The 24702-nt window shown below is 39.9% G+C and overlaps 4 protein-coding genes across 4 annotated transcripts; all 4 read left to right on the top strand.

Annotated features, from left to right (window-relative positions):
- The first annotated feature begins 1686 nt into the window (after positions 1–1686).
- LOC129138024 (ret finger protein-like 4A) lies at positions 1687–5149 on the top strand. Its single transcript, XM_054672980.1, has 3 exons — positions 1687–1765; positions 3523–3817; positions 4326–5149. Exons 2-3 carry the CDS (start codon positions 3532–3534, stop codon positions 4901–4903), a joined length of 864 nt encoding a protein of 287 aa, XP_054528955.1. The 5' UTR covers positions 1687–1765; positions 3523–3531; the 3' UTR covers positions 4904–5149.
- Positions 5150–9425: 4276 nt separating this feature from the next.
- LOC129138025 (ret finger protein-like 4A) lies at positions 9426–10948 on the top strand. The gene is made up of 2 exons (XM_054672981.1): positions 9426–9711; positions 10220–10948. The coding sequence occupies exons 1-2, from the start codon at positions 9426–9428 to the stop codon at positions 10795–10797; spliced, it is 864 nt and encodes a 287-aa protein (XP_054528956.1). The 3' UTR covers positions 10798–10948.
- Positions 10949–15319: 4371 nt separating this feature from the next.
- LOC129138026 (ret finger protein-like 4A) lies at positions 15320–16842 on the top strand. The gene is made up of 2 exons (XM_054672982.1): positions 15320–15605; positions 16114–16842. The coding sequence occupies exons 1-2, from the start codon at positions 15320–15322 to the stop codon at positions 16689–16691; spliced, it is 864 nt and encodes a 287-aa protein (XP_054528957.1). The 3' UTR covers positions 16692–16842.
- A 4371-nt stretch (positions 16843–21213) lies between these two features.
- LOC129138027 (ret finger protein-like 4A) lies at positions 21214–22736 on the top strand. The gene is made up of 2 exons (XM_054672983.1): positions 21214–21499; positions 22008–22736. The coding sequence occupies exons 1-2, from the start codon at positions 21214–21216 to the stop codon at positions 22583–22585; spliced, it is 864 nt and encodes a 287-aa protein (XP_054528958.1). The 3' UTR covers positions 22586–22736.
- Positions 22737–24702: the final 1966 nt, after the last annotated feature.

Genomic DNA, 24702 nt, shown 5'->3' on the forward strand with positions numbered 1-24702 from the left:
TCATTCTCACACTGCTCTAAAGAACTACCGGAGACTGGGTAATTTATGAAGAAAAGAGGTTTCATTAATTTATAGTTCTGCAGGTCGCACGGGGAACATCACTGGGTGGCCTCGGGAAACTGAACAATCATGGAGGAAGGCAAAGGGGAAACGTACATGAGAGCGGGCAAGGAAACTTTACCACTGTCTTAGTAGAAGCCAGCGGAGCTGCTTTCTGTGAAAAGATGCAATTGGAAAAGAGTGGAAAGTATCTATCACCCAAACCAACCCCAGCAGTGTGCCAGCAATCCTAAGACGCTCTTCTCTAATTCTGAACGGAAGAACTCCGCTTCCAAGACATGAGCATGAATGCAATTCCAGGCTGTAAGATATTTTGGGAGAATATTAGAGAGGCAAATCAACCCACTGGGCTTGGTGCTTTCCACAACTGAGGCCACCTGGTATTCCCAAAGAGAACAGAAATTTTGTTCAAGCTTTACTGAAAGCAGATAAAAATTAAAAGATGTGAGGGATCAGTGCTCCAGGAACCTGGGTCCATAAAATTACAAGCTGGAGAATAACTGCTCCCAGAAATGTGAGTATATTTTAAAAGGATTTATATGAGAAAATAAAGCAATTAGAATTATGCGAGAAGAGATAAGCGTTTTCTCCCTGCATGCATATGTGTAGATACGGTACGTGTGTGTACATGGACATACAGGTGGCAGATTATATTATAGATGCCAATCAATGAAGAAATGCAATGTGCAAGGATTTCATCTAATATATGCACCGCAACGTAGAGATTTGTGTTTCTCAATTGGCCTTCACGAGACAAAAGGAATTGAGAACTGCCTTGGCTTTGAATAGGAAAGAAGAGATCTAGCAATCACTAGAGAGTGATTACTGTGGAGATGATTGAATTAAAGACTATTAATTCAATCACATTAATGTAATCAAATCCTTTCCCACCTGACCTCCAGTCTCCCACTTTTACGTTCTTATCCATGAACTCTGATCCCCTATAATATATTTAATATATGAGGAACCCAATTGTGAACATTTTTAAAGAGGAAATGAATCTCATTTTACTTATGTTGTGATGTAAGGGAAATAGAAAGATTGTAACAGTATCTTTTACCTTTCATTTTAGATGCTGCAACTAAAAAGAAAAACCGGACTTTCACTGGCTGACTGATTGTCTGGAAACCGTTTTGGGATTTCTTTCCTAAGCTTCTTAATTAGAATCTTTACATTACAGAGAAAATGTTTTTGAGAGTTGAGTGTGGTCTGTGGAGTGTCCTGTTAGTAACGACTACTGGGTAGGTTTAACTCACCTCTTTTATTGAAATGTGAAAAGGTGTTATATTTATAATAGAAAACTCTTTGAAAGTCGCACCATTCATTTTAGAGGAATTTTAAATGTCACCCCAAATTTTAAGATTTTATTTAATTTTAACTAGTTTCCAAGTTTTAATCAATAGGCATAATATTCAAGATCTTATCTAAAAATTATTACATGGCAATATTTTGTCCTTGTTAATTAAAAAATAACACTGAAAACACAATCGTCTTCCTTTATGGTAAAAACCTGTCCAATAGTAACCATCTCAATGATGGCAGAATGAAATCAGAATCTGATTGGATTAAAAAGGAGAGAAAGGGTGTGGCTAAGGTGGGTGGAGACACCCTCTCGTATAAAAGCCCCTGGCAGGCAGCTCTCACTCCAGATCTGAGCTGTCTGCAGAAGCAGCTGGAGACCAGGGGAGAAACTCCAGAAGGAGAGGTGAGTTCAATCTCTTGGAATTCATTTTTACAAAAGGCGTATGAGAGTCTAGGGGAATGCAATAATGTCTTGATTCCACAAGTGTTGTCTGAGGCCAACTCCATGACAGACGCACTGTATTTCTGGAGGATAATGGCACCTCTGCCCTGGTAACAGTTAGGTAAGTCTTAGATTTTCAATACCAGGGCAAGAGACGTGACAATCTCCATTTGCTTGAATTTCATCAGAATTTGGTAGACTTTCTGAAATGCTGGACAGAGTTTCGGTAGCTCCATTATTCAACATCAGGTTTTCCTATGGGTTTGGTATTGTTTTCCTATTCTCCCCTTCCCACAACCCCTGGCAACCATCATTCTTCTCTTATTTTCTGATTTGTTTTGGTTCCGTTTTTTGTTCCTTTTAACTCAGAAAGAGAAAGGGAAGGAAATGAAAAGCAAAGTTTGTTTACATTACTATTGCGGAAAAGATCTGGCCGGATGCTGGGACCTACCTCTTCCAGGATGGGGATTCATTTTTTCTTTAATTGTTTTGAGACAGGGTCTCGCTCTGTCTGCCAGGCTGGAGTGCAGCGGCCATTTTCTGATTCTATGAGATCAGTCAACTCAGATTCCACATAACTGAGATCATACAGTGTTTACTTCCTTCAGCCTCACTTATTTTACTTCCCATCATGCCCTCGGCCTTCATCCACATTGGTGCAATGCCAGAATTGCCTTCTTTTTTATGGTAGAATAATCCAATGTATATACCACCATTTCCTTATCCATTTTTCTGTCACAGACTCTGGGGTTGTTTCCATGGCTCTTGTGAATAACGCTGCAGAGAACCGGAGAGTGCAGATGTCTCTTTGACATGCTGACCTCTTTCTTTCACGTAGAAACACAGAAGTAGGGTTGCTGGAACACAGGCAGTTCTATTCTTAATGTTTTCAGAAAGTTCCCTACAATTTTCTTTTTGCTACGGCCTTGAAAATATTCCTTATATATTTTGGATATTAATCCACTGTCATATATATGGCTGCTTGTTTGTTTTTTTTTAGTTCTGTTTTTTGCTTTTTTTTTTCCCCCGCCAAGCGTAAGATTCAGTTTTACCTGGTAGGACTTATTTGTACTTTGTGTCTTGTCCTTTTGGTGCGCTATCAGGGTTTTCACCACATCCAGTTTGCACAGTTGGGGAAGTAGAAGGTCTTCAAATGGACTCCAGCACTGTCCAATAGAAACATAAGATAACCCATATATGTAATTGTAAATTCATTTTCTGGTAGTCACATAAAATAGTACAAAACAAGCCTAATGAATTTTAACTCAAAATAAAATCATTTAACATGTGAGCAACTTTAAACGTTCTCAAGGAGATAGTTTACATTCTCTTTTCCCCCTTATGTCTTCAAAAATAAGAGTGTATTTGGCTCACAGCACATCTCCATTCAGATACGCCCCATCCCAGGTCTCAATAGCCATTTGTGACTGGTGGCTACCATATCAAAGAGCTCAGGGGTGTAGACTCCTTTACTATTTCAATTCAAAGGCTTTCGATGAATCATGCCCTTTATTCCAATGAGTATTACAGATATTAGAAGTTCAGGGCCTCGAGTCATTGACATTTGTATTCATGTTGTGTCTTCATCACTAGCAGTAGTGATTTTAAGTATCGTGCCATGACAGCTCCATGCATGTAAAGATAAAAGCCCCACACACTATCAGCTGTTCATTCAGCTCGTGGAAATTCTAATTCCGTGTTCATTTTTTTTTCCATAGACATTTGCCATGGCTGAGCACTTCAAACAGGTCATTAGATGTCCTGTCTGTCTAAAAGATCTTGAAGATGCCGTGCAACTGAAATGTGGATATGCCTGCTGCCTCCAGTGCCTCAATTCACTCCAGAAGGAGCCCGATGGGGAAGGTTTACTGTGCCGTTTCTGCTCTGTGGTCTCTCAGAAGGATGACATCAAGCCCAAGTACAAGCTGAGGGCGCTGGTTTCCATCATCAAGGAACTAGAGCCCAAGCTGAAAAAGGTTCTCACAATGAACCCAAGGATGAGGAAGTTTCAAGGTAAGGAATCTATAGGACCTGCCACAACCCATAAAAGGCACTGGGAAAACGACTTTCAAACATTTCTTCATTAAACATAGGCATTAGGATATCTAGCATCTAAAACTTCCATGCTTCACAAACAGCAACAGTTCTCACCTTTGCGTACAGATTTTCATGGAATCTGTGCACGTTTGTAGAATACTTTGGAGAGCAAGCTACTGTCTTCTTTCATGTATCATATGTGATAAATGGAAAACTAATTTTCATCAAATTCTCCACTAACTTAATTCAAAAGGCATTTCTAATATGAATAAGGTGGACTTGTTACAATGATCATATTCATGCAATCTAGAGATAAAATTTAACCTCATCAGGTGGCCAAACAAGTTTCCCCAGGAAATTTTGATTTGGGAAAGAAAGTAGAATAAGAGTAAAAGTGAATAATGTGTTTAAGTGTTTGCAGTCAAAGGGCAGAGGGAGTCTGTAGTGTGTGTCTTTGCTGAACTCCTGGTTCTTCTTTGCACAGTGGATATGACGTTGGATGTGGACACAGCCAACAACTATCTCATCATTTCTGAAGACCTGAGGAGTTTCCGAAGTGGGGATTTGAGCCAGAATAGGAAGGAGCAAGCTGAGAGGTTCGACACTACCCTGTGTGTCCTGGGCACCCCTCGCTTCACTTCCGGCCGCCATTACTGGGAGGTGGACGTGGGCACCAGCCAAGTGTGGGATGTGGGTGTGTGCAAGGAATCTGTGAACCGACAGGGGATGATTGTGCTTTCTTCAGAACACGGCTTCTTGACTGTGGGTTGCAGAGAAGGAAAGGTCTTTGCTGCCAGCACTGTGCCTATGACTCCTCTCTGGGTGAGTCCCCAGTTGCACAGAGTGGGGATTTTCCTGGATGTAGGTATGAGGTCCATTGCCTTTTACAATGTTAGTGATGGGTGCCATATCTACACATTCATCGAGATTCCTGTTTGCGAGCCATGGCGTCCATTTTTTGCTCATCAACGTGGAAGTCAAGATGATCAGAGCATCCTGAGTATCTGTTCTGTGATCAATCCAGCCAGGGCCAGTGCCCCAGTTTCTTCTGGGGGAAAGTAAATAAACATTTCAACATAATCATCTTTAGGAAGTTTCAGTGCGCCCATAGCCATAGCTAAGAACTTTTCTGCTAGATACACATAGGTACAAAGGGACAGAAGGGAAAAAGCCATCACTCTGTAAACCATGAACAGAAAGCAATTATGTTAATGAGGGGAAAATTACATTGTAATTAAAGTTTGTCATGTTGTTTTCTTTGGGGCTTATGTTTATATTTCTGTTCAATAAATATTTTGAAAATTCAGATTCATTTGCCAATGTTTTCTATTTTCTGCAAGATTAGTGTACTATGTGTTATGGAAGTTATGAACGAAATAATAATTTCAATGTGACCCAACACAGTAACTGAATTTCAAATGATAAGGACCTATGAATACGGCAAAATTATATATGTTCATGTATTCAGTTTAACCCAACAACCGAACACTGACATTCATTTCAAGTGCACACTGAGTGTTTGCCACGAATATGTGTGGTCTTAGAGAGATCTCATTAGCTTTAAAATTGAAATACTATACACCCTCTCCTATGACGGCAACAGAGTCAAATTGGAAATCAATAACAGGAAGAAATCCAGAAATTCTCCACTTACATGCAAATTAAATAACCACTTCTAAATAAAATGATCAAATATGAAATGACAATGGAAATTACAGCTATCCTGAGTTGAATGAAAAGCACACATTTCCAAAATTTCTAGATGCGGTTGAAGCTCACTGAGAAACTCCTAATAGGAAGAAAATACCGTAATCAATCACCTTAATTTCTACTTGAACTTACTTCACTAAGAGCAATTCAATTGTCAGCATTTTGATCAAAACCATCTGACAAGTATCTGGGCAGTTCGAGACATTCTCACATCTTCCTGTCTTCTTCTGAGCCCTCCAAACGGTTGCAACCTCTGCCCGTTACCCAGTTCCAAAGTCGCTTCCACATTTTCAGGTACCTCAATAGCAGTGCCTCACTCCTGGTACCAATATTCTATATCAGTTCATTCTCACACTGCTCTAAAGAACTACCGGAGACTGGGTAATTTATGAAGAAAAGAGGTTTCATTAATTTATAGTTCTGCAGGTCGCACGGGGAACATCACTGGGTGGCCTCGGGAAATTTAACAATCATGGAGGAAGGCAAAGGGGAAACGTACATGAGAGCGGGTAAGGAACCTTTACCACTGTCTTAGTAGAAGCCAGCGGAGCTGCTTTCTGTGAAAAGATGCAATTGGAAAAGAGTGGAAAGTATCTATCACCCAAACCAACCCCAGCAGTGTGCCAGCAATCCTAAGACGCTCTTCTCTAATTCTGAACGGAAGAACTCCGCTTCCAAGACATGAGCATGAATGCAATTCCAGGCTGTAAGATATTTTGGGAGAATATTAGAGAGGCAAATCAACCCACTGGGCTTGGTGCTTTCCACAACTGAGGCCACCTGGTATTCCCAAAGAGAACAGAAATTTTGTTCAAGCTTTACTGAAAGCAGATAAAAATTAAAAGATGTGAGGGATCAGTGCTCCAGGAACCTGGGTCCATAAAATTACAAGCTGGAGAATAACTGCTCCCAGAAATGTGAGTATATTTTAAAAGGATTTATATGAGAAAATAAAGCAATTAGAATTATGCGAGAAGAGATAAGCGTTTTCTCCCTGCATGCATATGTGTAGATACGGTACGTGTGTGTACATGGACATACAGGTGGCAGATTATATTATAGATGCCAATCAATGAAGAAATGCAATGTGCAAGGATTTCATCTAATATATGCACCGCAACGTAGAGATTTGTGTTTCTCAATTGGCCTTCACGAGACAAAAGGAATTGAGAACTGCCTTGGCTTTGAATAGGAAAGAAGAGATCTAGCAATCACTAGAGAGTGATTACTGTGGAGATGATTGAATTAAAGACTATTAATTCAATCACATTAATGTAATCAAATCCTTTCCCACCTGACCTCCAGTCTCCCACTTTTACGTTCTTATCCATGAACTCTGATCCCCTATAATATATTTAATATATGAGGAACCCAATTGTGAACATTTTTAAAGAGGAAATGAATCTCATTTTACTTATGTTGTGATGTAAGGGAAATAGAAAGATTGTAACAGTATCTTTTACCTTTCATTTTAGATGCTGCAACTAAAAAGAAAAACCGGACTTTCACTGGCTGACTGATTGTCTGGAAACCGTTTTGGGATTTCTTTCCTAAGCTTCTTAATTAGAATCTTTACATTACAGAGAAAATGTTTTTGAGAGTTGAGTGTGGTCTGTGGAGTGTCCTGTTAGTAACGACTACTGGGTAGGTTTAACTCACCTCTTTTATTGAAATGTGAAAAGGTGTTATATTTATAATAGAAAACTCTTTGAAAGTCGCACCATTCATTTTAGAGGAATTTTAAATGTCACCCCAAATTTTAAGATTTTATTTAATTTTAACTAGTTTCCAAGTTTTAATCAATAGGCATAATATTCAAGATCTTATCTAAAAATTATTACATGGCAATATTTTGTCCTTGTTAATTAAAAAATAACACTGAAAACACAATCGTCTTCCTTTATGGTAAAAACCTGTCCAATAGTAACCATCTCAATGATGGCAGAATGAAATCAGAATCTGATTGGATTAAAAAGGAGGGAAAGGGTGTGGCTAAGGTGGGTGGAGACACCCTCTCGTATAAAAGCCCCTGGCAGGCAGCTCTCACTCCAGATCTGAGCTGTCTGCAGAAGCAGCTGGAGACCAGGGGAGAAACTCCAGAAGGAGAGGTGAGTTCAATCTCTTGGAATTCATTTTTACAAAAGGCGTATGAGAGTCTAGGGGAATGCAATAATGTCTTGATTCCACAAGTGTTGTCTGAGGCCAACTCCATGACAGACGCACTGTATTTCTGGAGGATAATGGCACCTCTGCCCTGGTAACAGTTAGGTAAGTCTTAGATTTTCAATACCAGGGCAAGAGACGTGACAATCTCCATTTGCTTGAATTTCATCAGAATTTGGTAGACTTTCTGAAATGCTGGACAGAGTTTCGGTAGCTCCATTATTCAACATCAGGTTTTCCTATGGGTTTGGTATTGTTTTCCTATTCTCCCCTTCCCACAACCCCTGGCAACCATCATTCTTCTCTTATTTTCTGATTTGTTTTGGTTCCGTTTTTTGTTCCTTTTAACTCAGAAAGAGAAAGGGAAGGAAATGAAAAGCAAAGTTTGTTTACATTACTATTGCGGAAAAGATCTGGCCGGATGCTGGGACCTACCTCTTCCAGGATGGGGATTCATTTTTTCTTTAATTGTTTTGAGACAGGGTCTCGCTCTGTCTGCCAGGCTGGAGTGCAGCGGCCATTTTCTGATTCTATGAGATCAGTCAACTCAGATTCCACATAACTGAGATCATACAGTGTTTACTTCCTTCAGCCTCACTTATTTTACTTCCCATCATGCCCTCGGCCTTCATCCACATTGGTGCAATGCCAGAATTGCCTTCTTGTTTATGGTAGAATAATCCAATGTATATACCACCATTTCCTTATCCATTTTTCTGTCACAGACTCTGGGGTTGTTTCCATGGCTCTTGTGAATAACGCTGCAGAGAACCGGAGAGTGCAGATGTCTCTTTGACATGCTGACCTCTTTCTTTCACGTAGAAACACAGAAGTAGGGTTGCTGGAACACAGGCAGTTCTATTCTTAATGTTTTCAGAAAGTTCCCTACAATTTTCTTTTTGCTACGGCCTTGAAAATATTCCTTATATATTTTGGATATTAATCCACTGTCATATATATGGCTGCTTGTTTGTTTTTTTTTAGTTCTGTTTTTTGCTTTTTTTTTTCCCCCGCCAAGCGTAAGATTCAGTTTTACCTGGTAGGACTTATTTGTACTTTGTGTCTTGTCCTTTTGGTGCGCTATCAGGGTTTTCACCACATCCAGTTTGCACAGTTGGGGAAGTAGAAGGTCTTCAAATGGACTCCAGCACTGTCCAATAGAAACATAAGATAACCCATATATGTAATTGTAAATTCATTTTCTGGTAGTCACATAAAATAGTACAAAACAAGCCTAATGAATTTTAACTCAAAATAAAATCATTTAACATGTGAGCAACTTTAAACGTTCTCAAGGAGATAGTTTACATTCTCTTTTCCCCCTTATGTCTTCAAAAATAAGAGTGTATTTGGCTCACAGCACATCTCCATTCAGATACGCCCCATCCCAGGTCTCAATAGCCATTTGTGACTGGTGGCTACCATATCAAAGAGCTCAGGGGTGTAGACTCCTTTACTATTTCAATTCAAAGGCTTTCGATGAATCATGCCCTTTATTCCAATGAGTATTACAGATATTAGAAGTTCAGGGCCTCGAGTCATTGACATTTGTATTCATGTTGTGTCTTCATCACTAGCAGTAGTGATTTTAAGTATCGTGCCATGACAGCTCCATGCATGTAAAGATAAAAGCCCCACACACTATCAGCTGTTCATTCAGCTCGTGGAAATTCTAATTCCGTGTTCATTTTTTTTTCCATAGACATTTGCCATGGCTGAGCACTTCAAACAGGTCATTAGATGTCCTGTCTGTCTAAAAGATCTTGAAGACGCCGTGCAACTGAAATGTGGATATGCCTGCTGCCTCCAGTGCCTCAATTCACTCCAGAAGGAGCCCGATGGGGAAGGTTTACTGTGCCGTTTCTGCTCTGTGGTCTCTCAGAAGGATGACATCAAGCCCAAGTACAAGCTGAGGGCGCTGGTTTCCATCATCAAGGAACTAGAGCCCAAGCTGAAAAAGGTTCTCACAATGAACCCAAGGATGAGGAAGTTTCAAGGTAAGGAATCTATAGGACCTGCCACAACCCATAAAAGGCACTGGGAAAACGACTTTCAAACATTTCTTCATTAAACATAGGCATTAGGATATCTAGCATCTAAAACTTCCATGCTTCACAAACAGCAACAGTTCTCACCTTTGCGTACAGATTTTCATGGAATCTGTGCACGTTTGTAGAATACTTTGGAGAGCAAGCTACTGTCTTCTTTCATGTATCATATGTGATAAATGGAAAACTAATTTTCATCAAATTCTCCACTAACTTAATTCAAAAGGCATTTCTAATATGAATAAGGTGGACTTGTTACAATGATCATATTCATGCAATCTAGAGATAAAATTTAACCTCATCAGGTGGCCAAACAAGTTTCCCCAGGAAATTTTGATTTGGGAAAGAAAGTAGAATAAGAGTAAAAGTGAATAATGTGTTTAAGTGTTTGCAGTCAAAGGGCAGAGGGAGTCTGTAGTGTGTGTCTTTGCTGAACTCCTGGTTCTTCTTTGCACAGTGGATATGACGTTGGATGTGGACACAGCCAACAACTATCTCATCATTTCTGAAGACCTGAGGAGTTTCCGAAGTGGGGATTTGAGCCAGAATAGGAAGGAGCAAGCTGAGAGGTTCGACACTACCCTGTGTGTCCTGGGCACCCCTCGCTTCACTTCCGGCCGCCATTACTGGGAGGTGGACGTGGGCACCAGCCAAGTGTGGGATGTGGGTGTGTGCAAGGAATCTGTGAACCGACAGGGGATGATTGTGCTTTCTTCAGAACACGGCTTCTTGACTGTGGGTTGCAGAGAAGGAAAGGTCTTTGCTGCCAGCACTGTGCCTATGACTCCTCTCTGGGTGAGTCCCCAGTTGCACAGAGTGGGGATTTTCCTGGATGTAGGTATGAGGTCCATTGCCTTTTACAATGTTAGTGATGGGTGCCATATCTACACATTCATCGAGATTCCTGTTTGCGAGCCATGGCGTCCATTTTTTGCTCATCAACGTGGAAGTCAAGATGATCAGAGCATCCTGAGTATCTGTTCTGTGATCAATCCAGCCAGGGCCAGTGCCCCAGTTTCTTCTGGGGGAAAGTAAATAAACATTTCAACATAATCATCTTTAGGAAGTTTCAGTGCGCCCATAGCCATAGCTAAGAACTTTTCTGCTAGATACACATAGGTACAAAGGGACAGAAGGGAAAAAGCCATCACTCTGTAAACCATGAACAGAAAGCAATTATGTTAATGAGGGGAAAATTACATTGTAATTAAAGTTTGTCATGTTGTTTTCTTTGGGGCTTATGTTTATATTTCTGTTCAATAAATATTTTGAAAATTCAGATTCATTTGCCAATGTTTTCTATTTTCTGCAAGATTAGTGTACTATGTGTTATGGAAGTTATGAACGAAATAATAATTTCAATGTGACCCAACACAGTAACTGAATTTCAAATGATAAGGACCTATGAATACGGCAAAATTATATATGTTCATGTATTCAGTTTAACCCAACAACCGAACACTGACATTCATTTCAAGTGCACACTGAGTGTTTGCCACGAATATGTGTGGTCTTAGAGAGATCTCATTAGCTTTAAAATTGAAATACTATACACCCTCTCCTATGACGGCAACAGAGTCAAATTGGAAATCAATAACAGGAAGAAATCCAGAAATTCTCCACTTACATGCAAATTAAATAACCACTTCTAAATAAAATGATCAAATATGAAATGACAATGGAAATTACAGCTATCCTGAGTTGAATGAAAAGCACACATTTCCAAAATTTCTAGATGCGGTTGAAGCTCACTGAGAAACTCCTAATAGGAAGAAAATACCGTAATCAATCACCTTAATTTCTACTTGAACTTACTTCACTAAGAGCAATTCAATTGTCAGCATTTTGATCAAAACCATCTGACAAGTATCTGGGCAGTTCCAGACATTCTCACATCTTCCTGTCTTCTTCTGAGCCCTCCAAACGGTTGCAACCTCTGCCCGTTACCCAGTTCCAAAGTCGCTTCCACATTTTCAGGTACCTCAATAGCAGTGCCTCACTCCTGGTACCAATATTCTGTATCAGTTCATTCTCACACTGCTCTAAAGAACTACCGGAGACTGGGTAATTTATGAAGAAAAGAGGTTTCATTAATTTATAGTTCTGCAGGTCGCACGGGGAACATCACTGGGTGGCCTCGGGAAATTTAACAATCATGGAGGAAGGCAAAGGGGAAACGTACATGAGAGCGGGTAAGGAACCTTTACCACTGTCTTAGTAGAAGCCAGCGGAGCTGCTTTCTGTGAAAAGATGCAATTGGAAAAGAGTGGAAAGTATCTATCACCCAAACCAACCCCAGCAGTGTGCCAGCAATCCTAAGACGCTCTTCTCTAATTCTGAACGGAAGAACTCCGCTTCCAAGACATGAGCATGAATGCAATTCCAGGCTGTAAGATATTTTGGGAGAATATTAGAGAGGCAAATCAACCCACTGGGCTTGGTGCTTTCCACAACTGAGGCCACCTGGTATTCCCAAAGAGAACAGAAATTTTGTTCAAGCTTTACTGAAAGCAGATAAAAATTAAAAGATGTGAGGGATCAGTGCTCCAGGAACCTGGGTCCATAAAATTACAAGCTGGAGAATAACTGCTCCCAGAAATGTGAGTATATTTTAAAAGGATTTATATGAGAAAATAAAGCAATTAGAATTATGCGAGAAGAGATAAGCGTTTTCTCCCTGCATGCATATGTGTAGATACGGTACGTGTGTGTACATGGACATACAGGTGGCAGATTATATTATAGATGCCAATCAATGAAGAAATGCAATGTGCAAGGATTTCATCTAATATATGCACCGCAACGTAGAGATTTGTGTTTCTCAATTGGCCTTCACGAGACAAAAGGAATTGAGAACTGCCTTGGCTTTGAATAGGAAAGAAGAGATCTAGCAATCACTAGAGAGTGATTACTGTGGAGATGATTGAATTAAAGACTATTAATTCAATCACATTAATGTAATCAAATCCTTTCCCACCTGACCTCCAGTCTCCCACTTTTACGTTCTTATCCATGAACTCTGATCCCCTATAATATATTTAATATATGAGGAACCCAATTGTGAACATTTTTAAAGAGGAAATGAATCTCATTTTACTTATGTTGTGATGTAAGGGAAATAGAAAGATTGTAACAGTATCTTTTACCTTTCATTTTAGATGCTGCAACTAAAAAGAAAAACCGGACTTTCACTGGCTGACTGATTGTCTGGAAACCGTTTTGGGATTTCTTTCCTAAGCTTCTTAATTAGAATCTTTACATTACAGAGAAAATGTTTTTGAGAGTTGAGTGTGGTCTGTGGAGTGTCCTGTTAGTAACGACTACTGGGTAGGTTTAACTCACCTCTTTTATTGAAATGTGAAAAGGTGTTATATTTATAATAGAAAACTCTTTGAAAGTCGCACCATTCATTTTAGAGGAATTTTAAATGTCACCCCAAATTTTAAGATTTTATTTAATTTTAACTAGTTTCCAAGTTTTAATCAATAGGCATAATATTCAAGATCTTATCTAAAAATTATTACATGGCAATATTTTGTCCTTGTTAATTAAAAAATAACACTGAAAACACAATCGTCTTCCTTTATGGTAAAAACCTGTCCAATAGTAACCATCTCAATGATGGCAGAATGAAATCAGAATCTGATTGGATTAAAAAGGAGGGAAAGGGTGTGGCTAAGGTGGGTGGAGACACCCTCTCGTATAAAAGCCCCTGGCAGGCAGCTCTCACTCCAGATCTGAGCTGTCTGCAGAAGCAGCTGGAGACCAGGGGAGAAACTCCAGAAGGAGAGGTGAGTTCAATCTCTTGGAATTCATTTTTACAAAAGGCGTATGAGAGTCTAGGGGAATGCAATAATGTCTTGATTCCACAAGTGTTGTCTGAGGCCAACTCCATGACAGACGCACTGTATTTCTGGAGGATAATGGCACCTCTGCCCTGGTAACAGTTAGGTAAGTCTTAGATTTTCAATACCAGGGCAAGAGACGTGACAATCTCCATTTGCTTGAATTTCATCAGAATTTGGTAGACTTTCTGAAATGCTGGACAGAGTTTCGGTAGCTCCATTATTCAACATCAGGTTTTCCTATGGGTTTGGTATTGTTTTCCTATTCTCCCCTTCCCACAACCCCTGGCAACCATCATTCTTCTCTTATTTTCTGATTTGTTTTGGTTCCGTTTTTTGTTCCTTTTAACTCAGAAAGAGAAAGGGAAGGAAATGAAAAGCAAAGTTTGTTTACATTACTATTGCGGAAAAGATCTGGCCGGATGCTGGGACCTACCTCTTCCAGGATGGGGATTCATTTTTTCTTTAATTGTTTTGAGACAGGGTCTCGCTCTGTCTGCCAGGCTGGAGTGCAGCGGCCATTTTCTGATTCTATGAGATCAGTCAACTCAGATTCCACATAACTGAGATCATACAGTGTTTACTTCCTTCAGCCTCACTTATTTTACTTCCCATCATGCCCTCGGCCTTCATCCACATTGGTGCAATGCCAGAATTGCCTTCTTGTTTATGGTAGAATAATCCAATGTATATACCACCATTTCCTTATCCATTTTTCTGTCACAGACTCTGGGGTTGTTTCCATGGCTCTTGTGAATAACGCTGCAGAGAACCGGAGAGTGCAGATGTCTCTTTGACATGCTGACCTCTTTCTTTCACGTAGAAACACAGAAGTAGGGTTGCTGGAACACAGGCAGTTCTATTCTTAATGTTTTCAGAAAGTTCCCTACAATTTTCTTTTTGCTACGGCCTTGAAAATATTCCTTATATATTTTGGATATTAATCCACTGTCATATATATGGCTGCTTGTTTGTTTTTTTTTAGTTCTGTTTTTTGCTTTTTTTTTTCCCCCGCCAAGCGTAAGATTCAGTTTTACCTGGTAGGACTTATTTGTACTTTGTGTCTTGTCCTTTTGGTGCGCTATCAGGGTTTTCACCACATCCAGTTTGCACAGTTGGGGAAGTAGAAGGTCTTCAAATGGACTCCAGCACTGTCCAATAGAAACATAAGATAACCCATATATGTAATTGTAAATTCATTTTCTGGTAGTCACATAAAATAGTACAAAACAAGCCTAATGAATTTTAACTCAAAATAAAATCATTTAACATGTGAGCAACTTTAAACGTTCTCAAGGAGATAGTTTACATTCTCTTTTCCCCCTTATGTCTTCAAAAATAAGAGTGTATTTGGCTCACAGCACATCTCCATTCAGATACGCCCCATCCCAGGTCTCAATAGCCATTTGTGACTGGTGGCTACCATATCAAAGAGCTCAGGGGTGTAGACTCCTTTACTATTTCAATTCAAAGGCTTTCGATGAATCATGCCCTTTATTCCAATGAGTATTACAGATATTAGAAGTTCAGGGCCTCGAGTCATTGACATTTGTATTCATGTTGTGTCTTCATCACTAGCAGTAGTGATTTTAAGTATCGTGCCATGACAGCTCCATGCATGTAAAGATAAAAGCCCCACACACTATCAGCTGTTCATTCAGCTCGTGGAAATTCTAATTCCGTGTTCATTTTTTTTTCCATAGACATTTGCCATGGCTGAGCACTTCAAACAGGTCATTAGATGTCCTGTCTGTCTAAAAGATCTTGAAGACGCCGTGCAACTGAAATGTGGATATGCCTGCTGCCTCCAGTGCCTCAATTCACTCCAGAAGGAGCCCGATGGGGAAGGTTTACTGTGCCGTTTCTGCTCTGTGGTCTCTCAGAAGGATGACATCAAGCCCAAGTACAAGCTGAGGGCGCTGGTTTCCATCATCAAGGAACTAGAGCCCAAGCTGAAAAAGGTTCTCACAATGAACCCAAGGATGAGGAAGTTTCAAGGTAAGGAATCTATAGGACCTGCCACAACCCATAAAAGGCACTGGGAAAACGACTTTCAAACATTTCTTCATTAAACATAGGCATTAGGATATCTAGCATCTAAAACTTCCATGCTTCACAAACAGCAACAGTTCTCACCTTTGCGTACAGATTTTCATGGAATCTGTGCACGTTTGTAGAATACTTTGGAGAGCAAGCTACTGTCTTCTTTCATGTATCATATGTGATAAATGGAAAACTAATTTTCATCAAATTCTCCACTAACTTAATTCAAAAGGCATTTCTAATATGAATAAGGTGGACTTGTTACAATGATCATATTCATGCAATCTAGAGATAAAATTTAACCGTATCAGGTGGCCAAACAAGTTTCCCCAGGAAATTTTGATTTGGGAAACAAAGTAGAATAAGAGTAAAAGTGAATAATGTGTTTAAGTGTTTGCAGTCAAAGGGCAGAGGGAGTCTGTAGTGTGTGTCTTTGCTGAACTCCTGGTTCTTCTTTGCACAGTGGATATGACGTTGGATGTGGACACAGCCAACAACTATCTCATCATTTCTGAAGACCTGAGGAGTTTCCGAAGTGGGGATTTGAGCCAGAATAGGAAGGAGCAAGCTGAGAGGTTCGACACTACCCTGTGTGTCCTGGGCACCCCTCGCTTCACTTCCGGCCGCCATTACTGGGAGGTGGACGTGGGCACCAGCCAAGTGTGGGATGTGGGTGTGTGCAAGGAATCTGTGAACCGACAGGGGATGATTGTGCTTTCTTCAGAACACGGCTTCTTGACTGTGGGTTGCAGAGAAGGAAAGGTCTTTGCTGCCAGCACTGTGCCTATGACTCCTCTCTGGGTGAGTCCCCAGTTGCACAGAGTGGGGATTTTCCTGGATGTAGGTATGAGGTCCATTGCCTTTTACAATGTTAGTGATGGGTGCCATATCTACACATTCATCGAGATTCCTGTTTGCGAGCCATGGCGTCCATTTTTTGCTCATCAACGTGGAAGTCAAGATGATCAGAGCATCCTGAGTATCTGTTCTGTGATCAATCCAGCCAGGGCCAGTGCCCCAGTTTCTTCTGGGGGAAAGTAAATAAACATTTCAACATAATCATCTTTAGGAAGTTTCAGTGCGCCCATAGCCATAGCTAAGAACTTTTCTGCTAGATACACATAGGTACAAAGGGACAGAAGGGAAAAAGCCATCACTCTGTAAACCATGAACAGAAAGCAATTATGTTAATGAGGGGAAAATTACATTGTAATTAAAGTTTGTCATGTTGTTTTCTTTGGGGCTTATGTTTATATTTCTGTTCAATAAATATTTTGAAAATTCAGATTCATTTGCCAATGTTTTCTATTTTCTGCAAGATTAGTGTACTATGTGTTATGGAAGTTATGAACGAAATAATAATTTCAATGTGACCCAACACAGTAACTGAATTTCAAATGATAAGGACCTATGAATACGGCAAAATTATATATGTTCATGTATTCAGTTTAACCCAACAACCGAACACTGACATTCATTTCAAGTGCACACTGAGTGTTTGCCACGAATATGTGTGGTCTTAGAGAGATCTCATTAGCTTTAAAATTGAAATACTATACACCCTCTCCTATGACGGCAACAGAGTCAAATTGGAAATCAATAACAGGAAGAAATCCAGAAATTCTCCACTTACATGCAAATTAAATAACCACTTCTAAATAAAATGATCAAATATGAAATGACAATGGAAATTACAGCTATCCTGAGTTGAATGAAAAGCACACATTTCCAAAATTTCTAGATGCGGTTGAAGCTCACTGAGAAACTCCTAATAGGAAGAAAATACCGTAATCAATCACCTTAATTTCTACTTGAACTTACTTCACTAAGAGCAATTCAATTGTCAGCATTTTGATCAAAACCATCTGACAAGTATCTGGGCAGTTCCAGACATTCTCACATCTTCCTGTCTTCTTCTGAGCCCTCCAAACGGTTGCAACCTCTGCCCGTTACCCAGTTCCAAAGTCGCTTCCACATTTTCAGGTACCTCAATAGCAGTGCCTCACTCCTGGTACCAATATTCTGTATCAGTTCATTCTCACACTGCTCTAAAGAACTACCGGAGACTGGGTAATTTATGAAGAAAAGAGGTTTCATTAATTTATAGTTCTGCAGGTCGCACGGGGAACATCACTGGGTGGCCTCGGGAAATTTAACAATCATGGAGGAAGGCAAAGGGGAAACGTACATGAGAGCGGGTAAGGAACCTTTACCACTGTCTTAGTAGAAGCCAGCGGAGCTGCTTTCTGTGAAAAGATGCAATTGGAAAAGAGTGGAAAGTATCTATCACCCAAACCAACCCCAGCAGTGTGCCAGCAATCCTAAGACGCTCTTCTCTAATTCTGAACGGAAGAACTCCGCTTCCAAGACATGAGCATGAATGCAATTCCAGGCTGTAAGATATTTTGGGAGAATATTAGAGAGGCAAATCAACCCACTGGGCTTGGTGCTTTCCACAACTGAGGCCACCTGGTATTCCCAAAGAGAACAGAAATTTTGTTCAAGCTTTACTGAAAGCAGATAAAAATTAAAAGATGTGAGGGATCAGTGCTCCAGGAACCTGGGTCCATAAAATTACAAGCTGGAGAATAACTGCTCCCAGAAATGTGAGTATATTTTAAAAGGATTTATATGAGAAAATAAAGCAATTAGAATTATGCGAGAAGAGATAAGCGTTTTCTCCCTGCATGCATATGTGTAGATACGGTACGTGTGTGTACATGGACATACAGGTGGCAGATTATATTATAGATGCCAATCAATGAAGAAATGCAATGTGCAAGGATTTCATCTAATATATGCACCGCAACGTAGAGATTTGTGTTTCTCAATTGGCCTTCACGAGACAAAAGGAATTGAGAACTGCCTTGGCTTTGAATAGGAAAGAAGAGATCTAGCAATCACTAGAGAGTGATTACTGTGGAGATGATTGAATTAAAGACTATTAATTCAATCACATTAATGTAATCAAATCCTTTCCCACCTGACCTCCAGTCTCCCACTTTTACGTTCTTATCCATGAACTCTGATCCCCTATAATATATTTAATATATGAGGAACCCAATTGTGAACATTTTTAAAGAGGAAATGAATCTCATTTTACTTATGTTGTGATGTAAGGGAAATAGAAAGATTGTAACAGTATCTTTTACCTTTCATTTTAGATGCTGCAACTAAAAAGAAAAACCGGACTTTCACTGGCTGACTGATTGTCTGGAAACCGTTTTGGGATTTCTTTCCTAAGCTTCTTAATTAGAATCTTTACATTACAGAGAAAATGTTTTTGAGAGTTGAGTGTGGTCTGTGGAGTGTCCTGTTAGTAACGACTACTGGGTAGGTTTAACTCACCTCTTTTATTGAAATGTGAAAAGGTGTTATATTTATAATAGAAAACTCTTTGAAAGTCGCACCATTCATTTTAGAGGAATTTTAAATGTCACCCCAAATTTTAAGATTTTATTTAATTTTAACTAGTTTCCAAGTTTTAATCAATAGGCATAATATTCAAGATCTTATCTAAAAATTATTACATGGCAATATTTTGTCCTTGTTAATTAAAAAATAACACTGAAAACACAATCGTCTTCCTTTATGGTAAAAACCTGTCCAATAGTAACCATCTCAATGATGGCAGAATGAAATCAGAATCTGATTGGATTAAAAAGGAGGGAAAGGGTGTGGCTAAGGTGGGTGGAGACACCCTCTCGTATAAAAGCCCCTGGCAGGCAGCTCTCACTCCAGATCTGAGCTGTCTGCAGAAGCAGCTGGAGACCAGGGGAGAAACTCCAGAAGGAGAGGTGAGTTCAATCTCTTGGAATTCATTTTTACAAAAGGCGTATGAGAGTCTAGGGGAATGCAATAATGTCTTGATTCCACAAGTGTTGTCTGAGGCCAACTCCATGACAGACGCACTGTATTTCTGGAGGATAATGGCACCTCTGCCCTGGTAACAGTTAGGTAAGTCTTAGATTTTCAATACCAGGGCAAGAGACGTGACAATCTCCATTTGCTTGAATTTCATCAGAATTTGGTAGACTTTCTGAAATGCTGGACAGAGTTTCGGTAGCTCCATTATTCAACATCAGGTTTTCCTATGGGTTTGGTATTGTTTTCCTATTCTCCCCTTCCCACAACCCCTGGCAACCATCATTCTTCTCTTATTTTCTGATTTGTTTTGGTTCCGTTTTTTGTTCCTTTTAACTCAGAAAGAGAAAGGGAAGGAAATGAAAAGCAAAGTTTGTTTACATTACTATTGCGGAAAAGATCTGGCCGGATGCTGGGACCTACCTCTTCCAGGATGGGGATTCATTTTTTCTTTAATTGTTTTGAGACAGGGTCTCGCTCTGTCTGCCAGGCTGGAGTGCAGCGGCCATTTTCTGATTCTATGAGATCAGTCAACTCAGATTCCACATAACTGAGATCATACAGTGTTTACTTCCTTCAGCCTCACTTATTTTACTTCCCATCATGCCCTCGGCCTTCATCCACATTGGTGCAATGCCAGAATTGCCTTCTTGTTTATGGTAGAATAATCCAATGTATATACCACCATTTCCTTATCCATTTTTCTGTCACAGACTCTGGGGTTGTTTCCATGGCTCTTGTGAATAACGCTGCAGAGAACCGGAGAGTGCAGATGTCTCTTTGACATGCTGACCTCTTTCTTTCACGTAGAAACACAGAAGTAGGGTTGCTGGAACACAGGCAGTTCTATTCTTAATGTTTTCAGAAAGTTCCCTACAATTTTCTTTTTGCTACGGCCTTGAAAATATTCCTTATATATTTTGGATATTAATCCACTGTCATATATATGGCTGCTTGTTTGTTTTTTTTTAGTTCTGTTTTTTGCTTTTTTTTTTCCCCCGCCAAGCGTAAGATTCAGTTTTACCTGGTAGGACTTATTTGTACTTTGTGTCTTGTCCTTTTGGTGCGCTATCAGGGTTTTCACCACATCCAGTTTGCACAGTTGGGGAAGTAGAAGGTCTTCAAATGGACTCCAGCACTGTCCAATAGAAACATAAGATAACCCATATATGTAATTGTAAATTCATTTTCTGGTAGTCACATAAAATAGTACAAAACAAGCCTAATGAATTTTAACTCAAAATAAAATCATTTAACATGTGAGCAACTTTAAACGTTCTCAAGGAGATAGTTTACATTCTCTTTTCCCCCTTATGTCTTCAAAAATAAGAGTGTATTTGGCTCACAGCACATCTCCATTCAGATACGCCCCATCCCAGGTCTCAATAGCCATTTGTGACTGGTGGCTACCATATCAAAGAGCTCAGGGGTGTAGACTCCTTTACTATTTCAATTCAAAGGCTTTCGATGAATCATGCCCTTTATTCCAATGAGTATTACAGATATTAGAAGTTCAGGGCCTCGAGTCATTGACATTTGTATTCATGTTGTGTCTTCATCACTAGCAGTAGTGATTTTAAGTATCGTGCCATGACAGCTCCATGCATGTAAAGATAAAAGCCCCACACACTATCAGCTGTTCATTCAGCTCGTGGAAATTCTAATTCCGTGTTCATTTTTTTTTCCATAGACATTTGCCATGGCTGAGCACTTCAAACAGGTCATTAGATGTCCTGTCTGTCTAAAAGATCTTGAAGACGCCGTGCAACTGAAATGTGGATATGCCTGCTGCCTCCAGTGCCTCAATTCACTCCAGAAGGAGCCCGATGGGGAAGGTTTACTGTGCCGTTTCTGCTCTGTGGTCTCTCAGAAGGATGACATCAAGCCCAAGTACAAGCTGAGGGCGCTGGTTTCCATCATCAAGGAACTAGAGCCCAAGCTGAAAAAGGTTCTCACAATGAACCCAAGGATGAGGAAGTTTCAAGGTAAGGAATCTATAGGACCTGCCACAACCCATAAAAGGCACTGGGAAAACGACTTTCAAACATTTCTTCATTAAACATAGGCATTAGGATATCTAGCATCTAAAACTTCCATGCTTCACAAACAGCAACAGTTCTCACCTTTGCGTACAGATTTTCATGGAATCTGTGCACGTTTGTAGAATACTTTGGAGAGCAAGCTACTGTCTTCTTTCATGTATCATATGTGATAAATGGAAAACTAATTTTCATCAAATTCTCCACTAACTTAATTCAAAAGGCATTTCTAATATGAATAAGGTGGACTTGTTACAATGATCATATTCATGCAATCTAGAGATAAAATTTAACCTCATCAGGTGGCCAAACAAGTTTCCCCAGGAAATTTTGATTTGGGAAAGAAAGTAGAATAAGAGTAAAAGTGAATAATGTGTTTAAGTGTTTGCAGTCAAAGGGCAGAGGGAGTCTGTAGTGTGTGTCTTTGCTGAACTCCTGGTTCTTCTTTGCACAGTGGATATGACGTTGGATGTGGACACAGCCAACAACTATCTCATCATTTCTGAAGACCTGAGGAGTTTCCGAAGTGGGGATTTGAGCCAGAATAGGAAGGAGCAAGCTGAGAGGTTCGACACTACCCTGTGTGTCCTGGGCACCCCTCGCTTCACTTCCGGCCGCCATTACTGGGAGGTGGACGTGGGCACCAGCCAAGTGTGGGATGTGGGTGTGTGCAAGGAATCTGTGAACCGACAGGGGATGATTGTGCTTTCTTCAGAACACGGCTTCTTGACTGTGGGTTGCAGAGAAGGAAAGGTCTTTGCTGCCAGCACTGTGCCTATGACTCCTCTCTGGGTGAGTCCCCAGTTGCACAGAGTGGGGATTTTCCTGGATGTAGGTATGAGGTCCATTGCCTTTTACAATGTTAGTGATGGGTGCCATATCTACACATTCATCGAGATTCCTGTTTGCGAGCCATGGCGTCCATTTTTTGCTCATCAACGTGGAAGTCAAGATGATCAGAGCATCCTGAGTATCTGTTCTGTGATCAATCCAGCCAGGGCCAGTGCCCCAGTTTCTTCTGGGGGAAAGTAAATAAACATTTCAACATAATCATCTTTAGGAAGTTTCAGTGCGCCCATAGCCATAGCTAAGAACTTTTCTGCTAGATACACATAGGTACAAAGGGACAGAAGGGAAAAAGCCATCACTCTGTAAACCATGAACAGAAAGCAATTATGTTAATGAGGGGAAAATTACATTGTAATTAAAGTTTGTCATGTTGTTTTCTTTGGGGCTTATGTTTATATTTCTGTTCAATAAATATTTTGAAAATTCAGATTCATTTGCCAATGTTTTCTATTTTCTGCAAGATTAGTGTACTATGTGTTATGGAAGTTATGAACGAAATAATAATTTCAATGTGACCCAACACAGTAACTGAATTTCAAATGATAAGGACCTATGAATACGGCAAAATTATATATGTTCATGTATTCAGTTTAACCCAACAACCGAACACTGACATTCATTTCAAGTGCACACTGAGTGTTTGCCACGAATATGTGTGGTCTTAGAGAGATCTCATTAGCTTTAAAATTGAAATACTATACACCCTCTCCTATGACGGCAACAGAGTCAAATTGGAAATCAATAACAGGAAGAAATCCAGAAATTCTCCACTTACATGCAAATTAAATAACCACTTCTAAATAAAATGATCAAATATGAAATGACAATGGAAATTACAGCTATCCTGAGTTGAATGAAAAGCACACATTTCCAAAATTTCTAGATGCGGTTGAAGCTCACTGAGAAACTCCTAATAGGAAGAAAATACCGTAATCAATCACCTTAATTTCTACTTGAACTTACTTCACTAAGAGCAATTCAATTGTCAGCATTTTGATCAAAACCATCTGACAAGTATCTGGGCAGTTCGAGACATTCTCACATCTTCCTGTCTTCTTCTGAGCCCTCCAAACGGTTGCAACCTCTGCCCGTTACCCAGTTCCAAAGTCGCTTCCACATTTTCAGGTACCTCAATAGCAGTGCCTCACTCCTGGTACCAATATTCTATATCAGTTCATTCTCACACTGCTCTAAAGAACTACCGGAGACTGGGTAATTTATGAAGAAAAGAGGTTTCATTAATTTATAGTTCTGCAGGTCGCACGGGGAACATCACTGGGTGGCCTCGGGAAATTTAACAATCATGGAGGAAGGCAAAGGGGAAACGTACATGAGAGCGGGTAAGGAACCTTTACCACTGTCTTAGTAGAAGCCAGCGGAGCTGCTTTCTGTGAAAAGATGCAATTGGAAAAGAGTGGAAAGTATCTATCACCCAAACCAACCCCAGCAGTGTGCCAGCAATCCTAAGACGCTCTTCTCTAATTCTGAACGGAAGAACTCCGCTTCCAAGACATGAGCATGAATGCAATTCCAGGCTGTAAGATATTTTGGGAGAATATTAGAGAGGCAAATCAACCCACTGGGCTTGGTGCTTTCCACAACTGAGGCCACCTGGTATTCCCAAAGAGAACAGAAATTTTGTTCAAGCTTTACTGAAAGCAGATAAAAATTAAAAGATGTGAGGGATCAGTGCTCCAGGAACCTGGGTCCATAAAATTACAAGCTGGAGAATAACTGCTCCCAGAAATGTGAGTATATTTTAAAAGGATTTATATGAGAAAATAAAGCAATTAGAATTATGCGAGAAGAGATAAGCGTTTTCTCCCTGCATGCATATGTGTAGATACGGTACGTGTGTGTACATGGACATACAGGTGGCAGATTATATTATAGATGCCAATCAATGAAGAAATGCAATGTGCAAGGATTTCATCTAATATATGCACCGCAACGTAGAGATTTGTGTTTCTCAATTGGCCTTCACGAGACAAAAGGAATTGAGAACTGCCTTGGCTTTGAATAGGAAAGAAGAGATCTAGCAATCACTAGAGAGTGATTACTGTGGAGATGATTGAATTAAAGACTATTAATTCAATCACATTAATGTAATCAAATCCTTTCCCACCTGACCTCCAGTCTCCCACTTTTACGTTCTTATCCATGAACTCTGATCCCCTATAATATATTTAATATATGAGGAACCCAATTGTGAACATTTTTAAAGAGGAAATGAATCTCATTTTACTTATGTTGTGATGTAAGGGAAATAGAAAGATTGTAACAGTATCTTTTACCTTTCA

This window comes from Pan troglodytes, chromosome 20 (genome assembly GCF_028858775.2).
Source record: "Pan troglodytes isolate AG18354 chromosome 20, NHGRI_mPanTro3-v2.0_pri, whole genome shotgun sequence".
Classification (NCBI taxonomy): Eukaryota; Metazoa; Chordata; class Mammalia; order Primates; family Hominidae; genus Pan; species Pan troglodytes.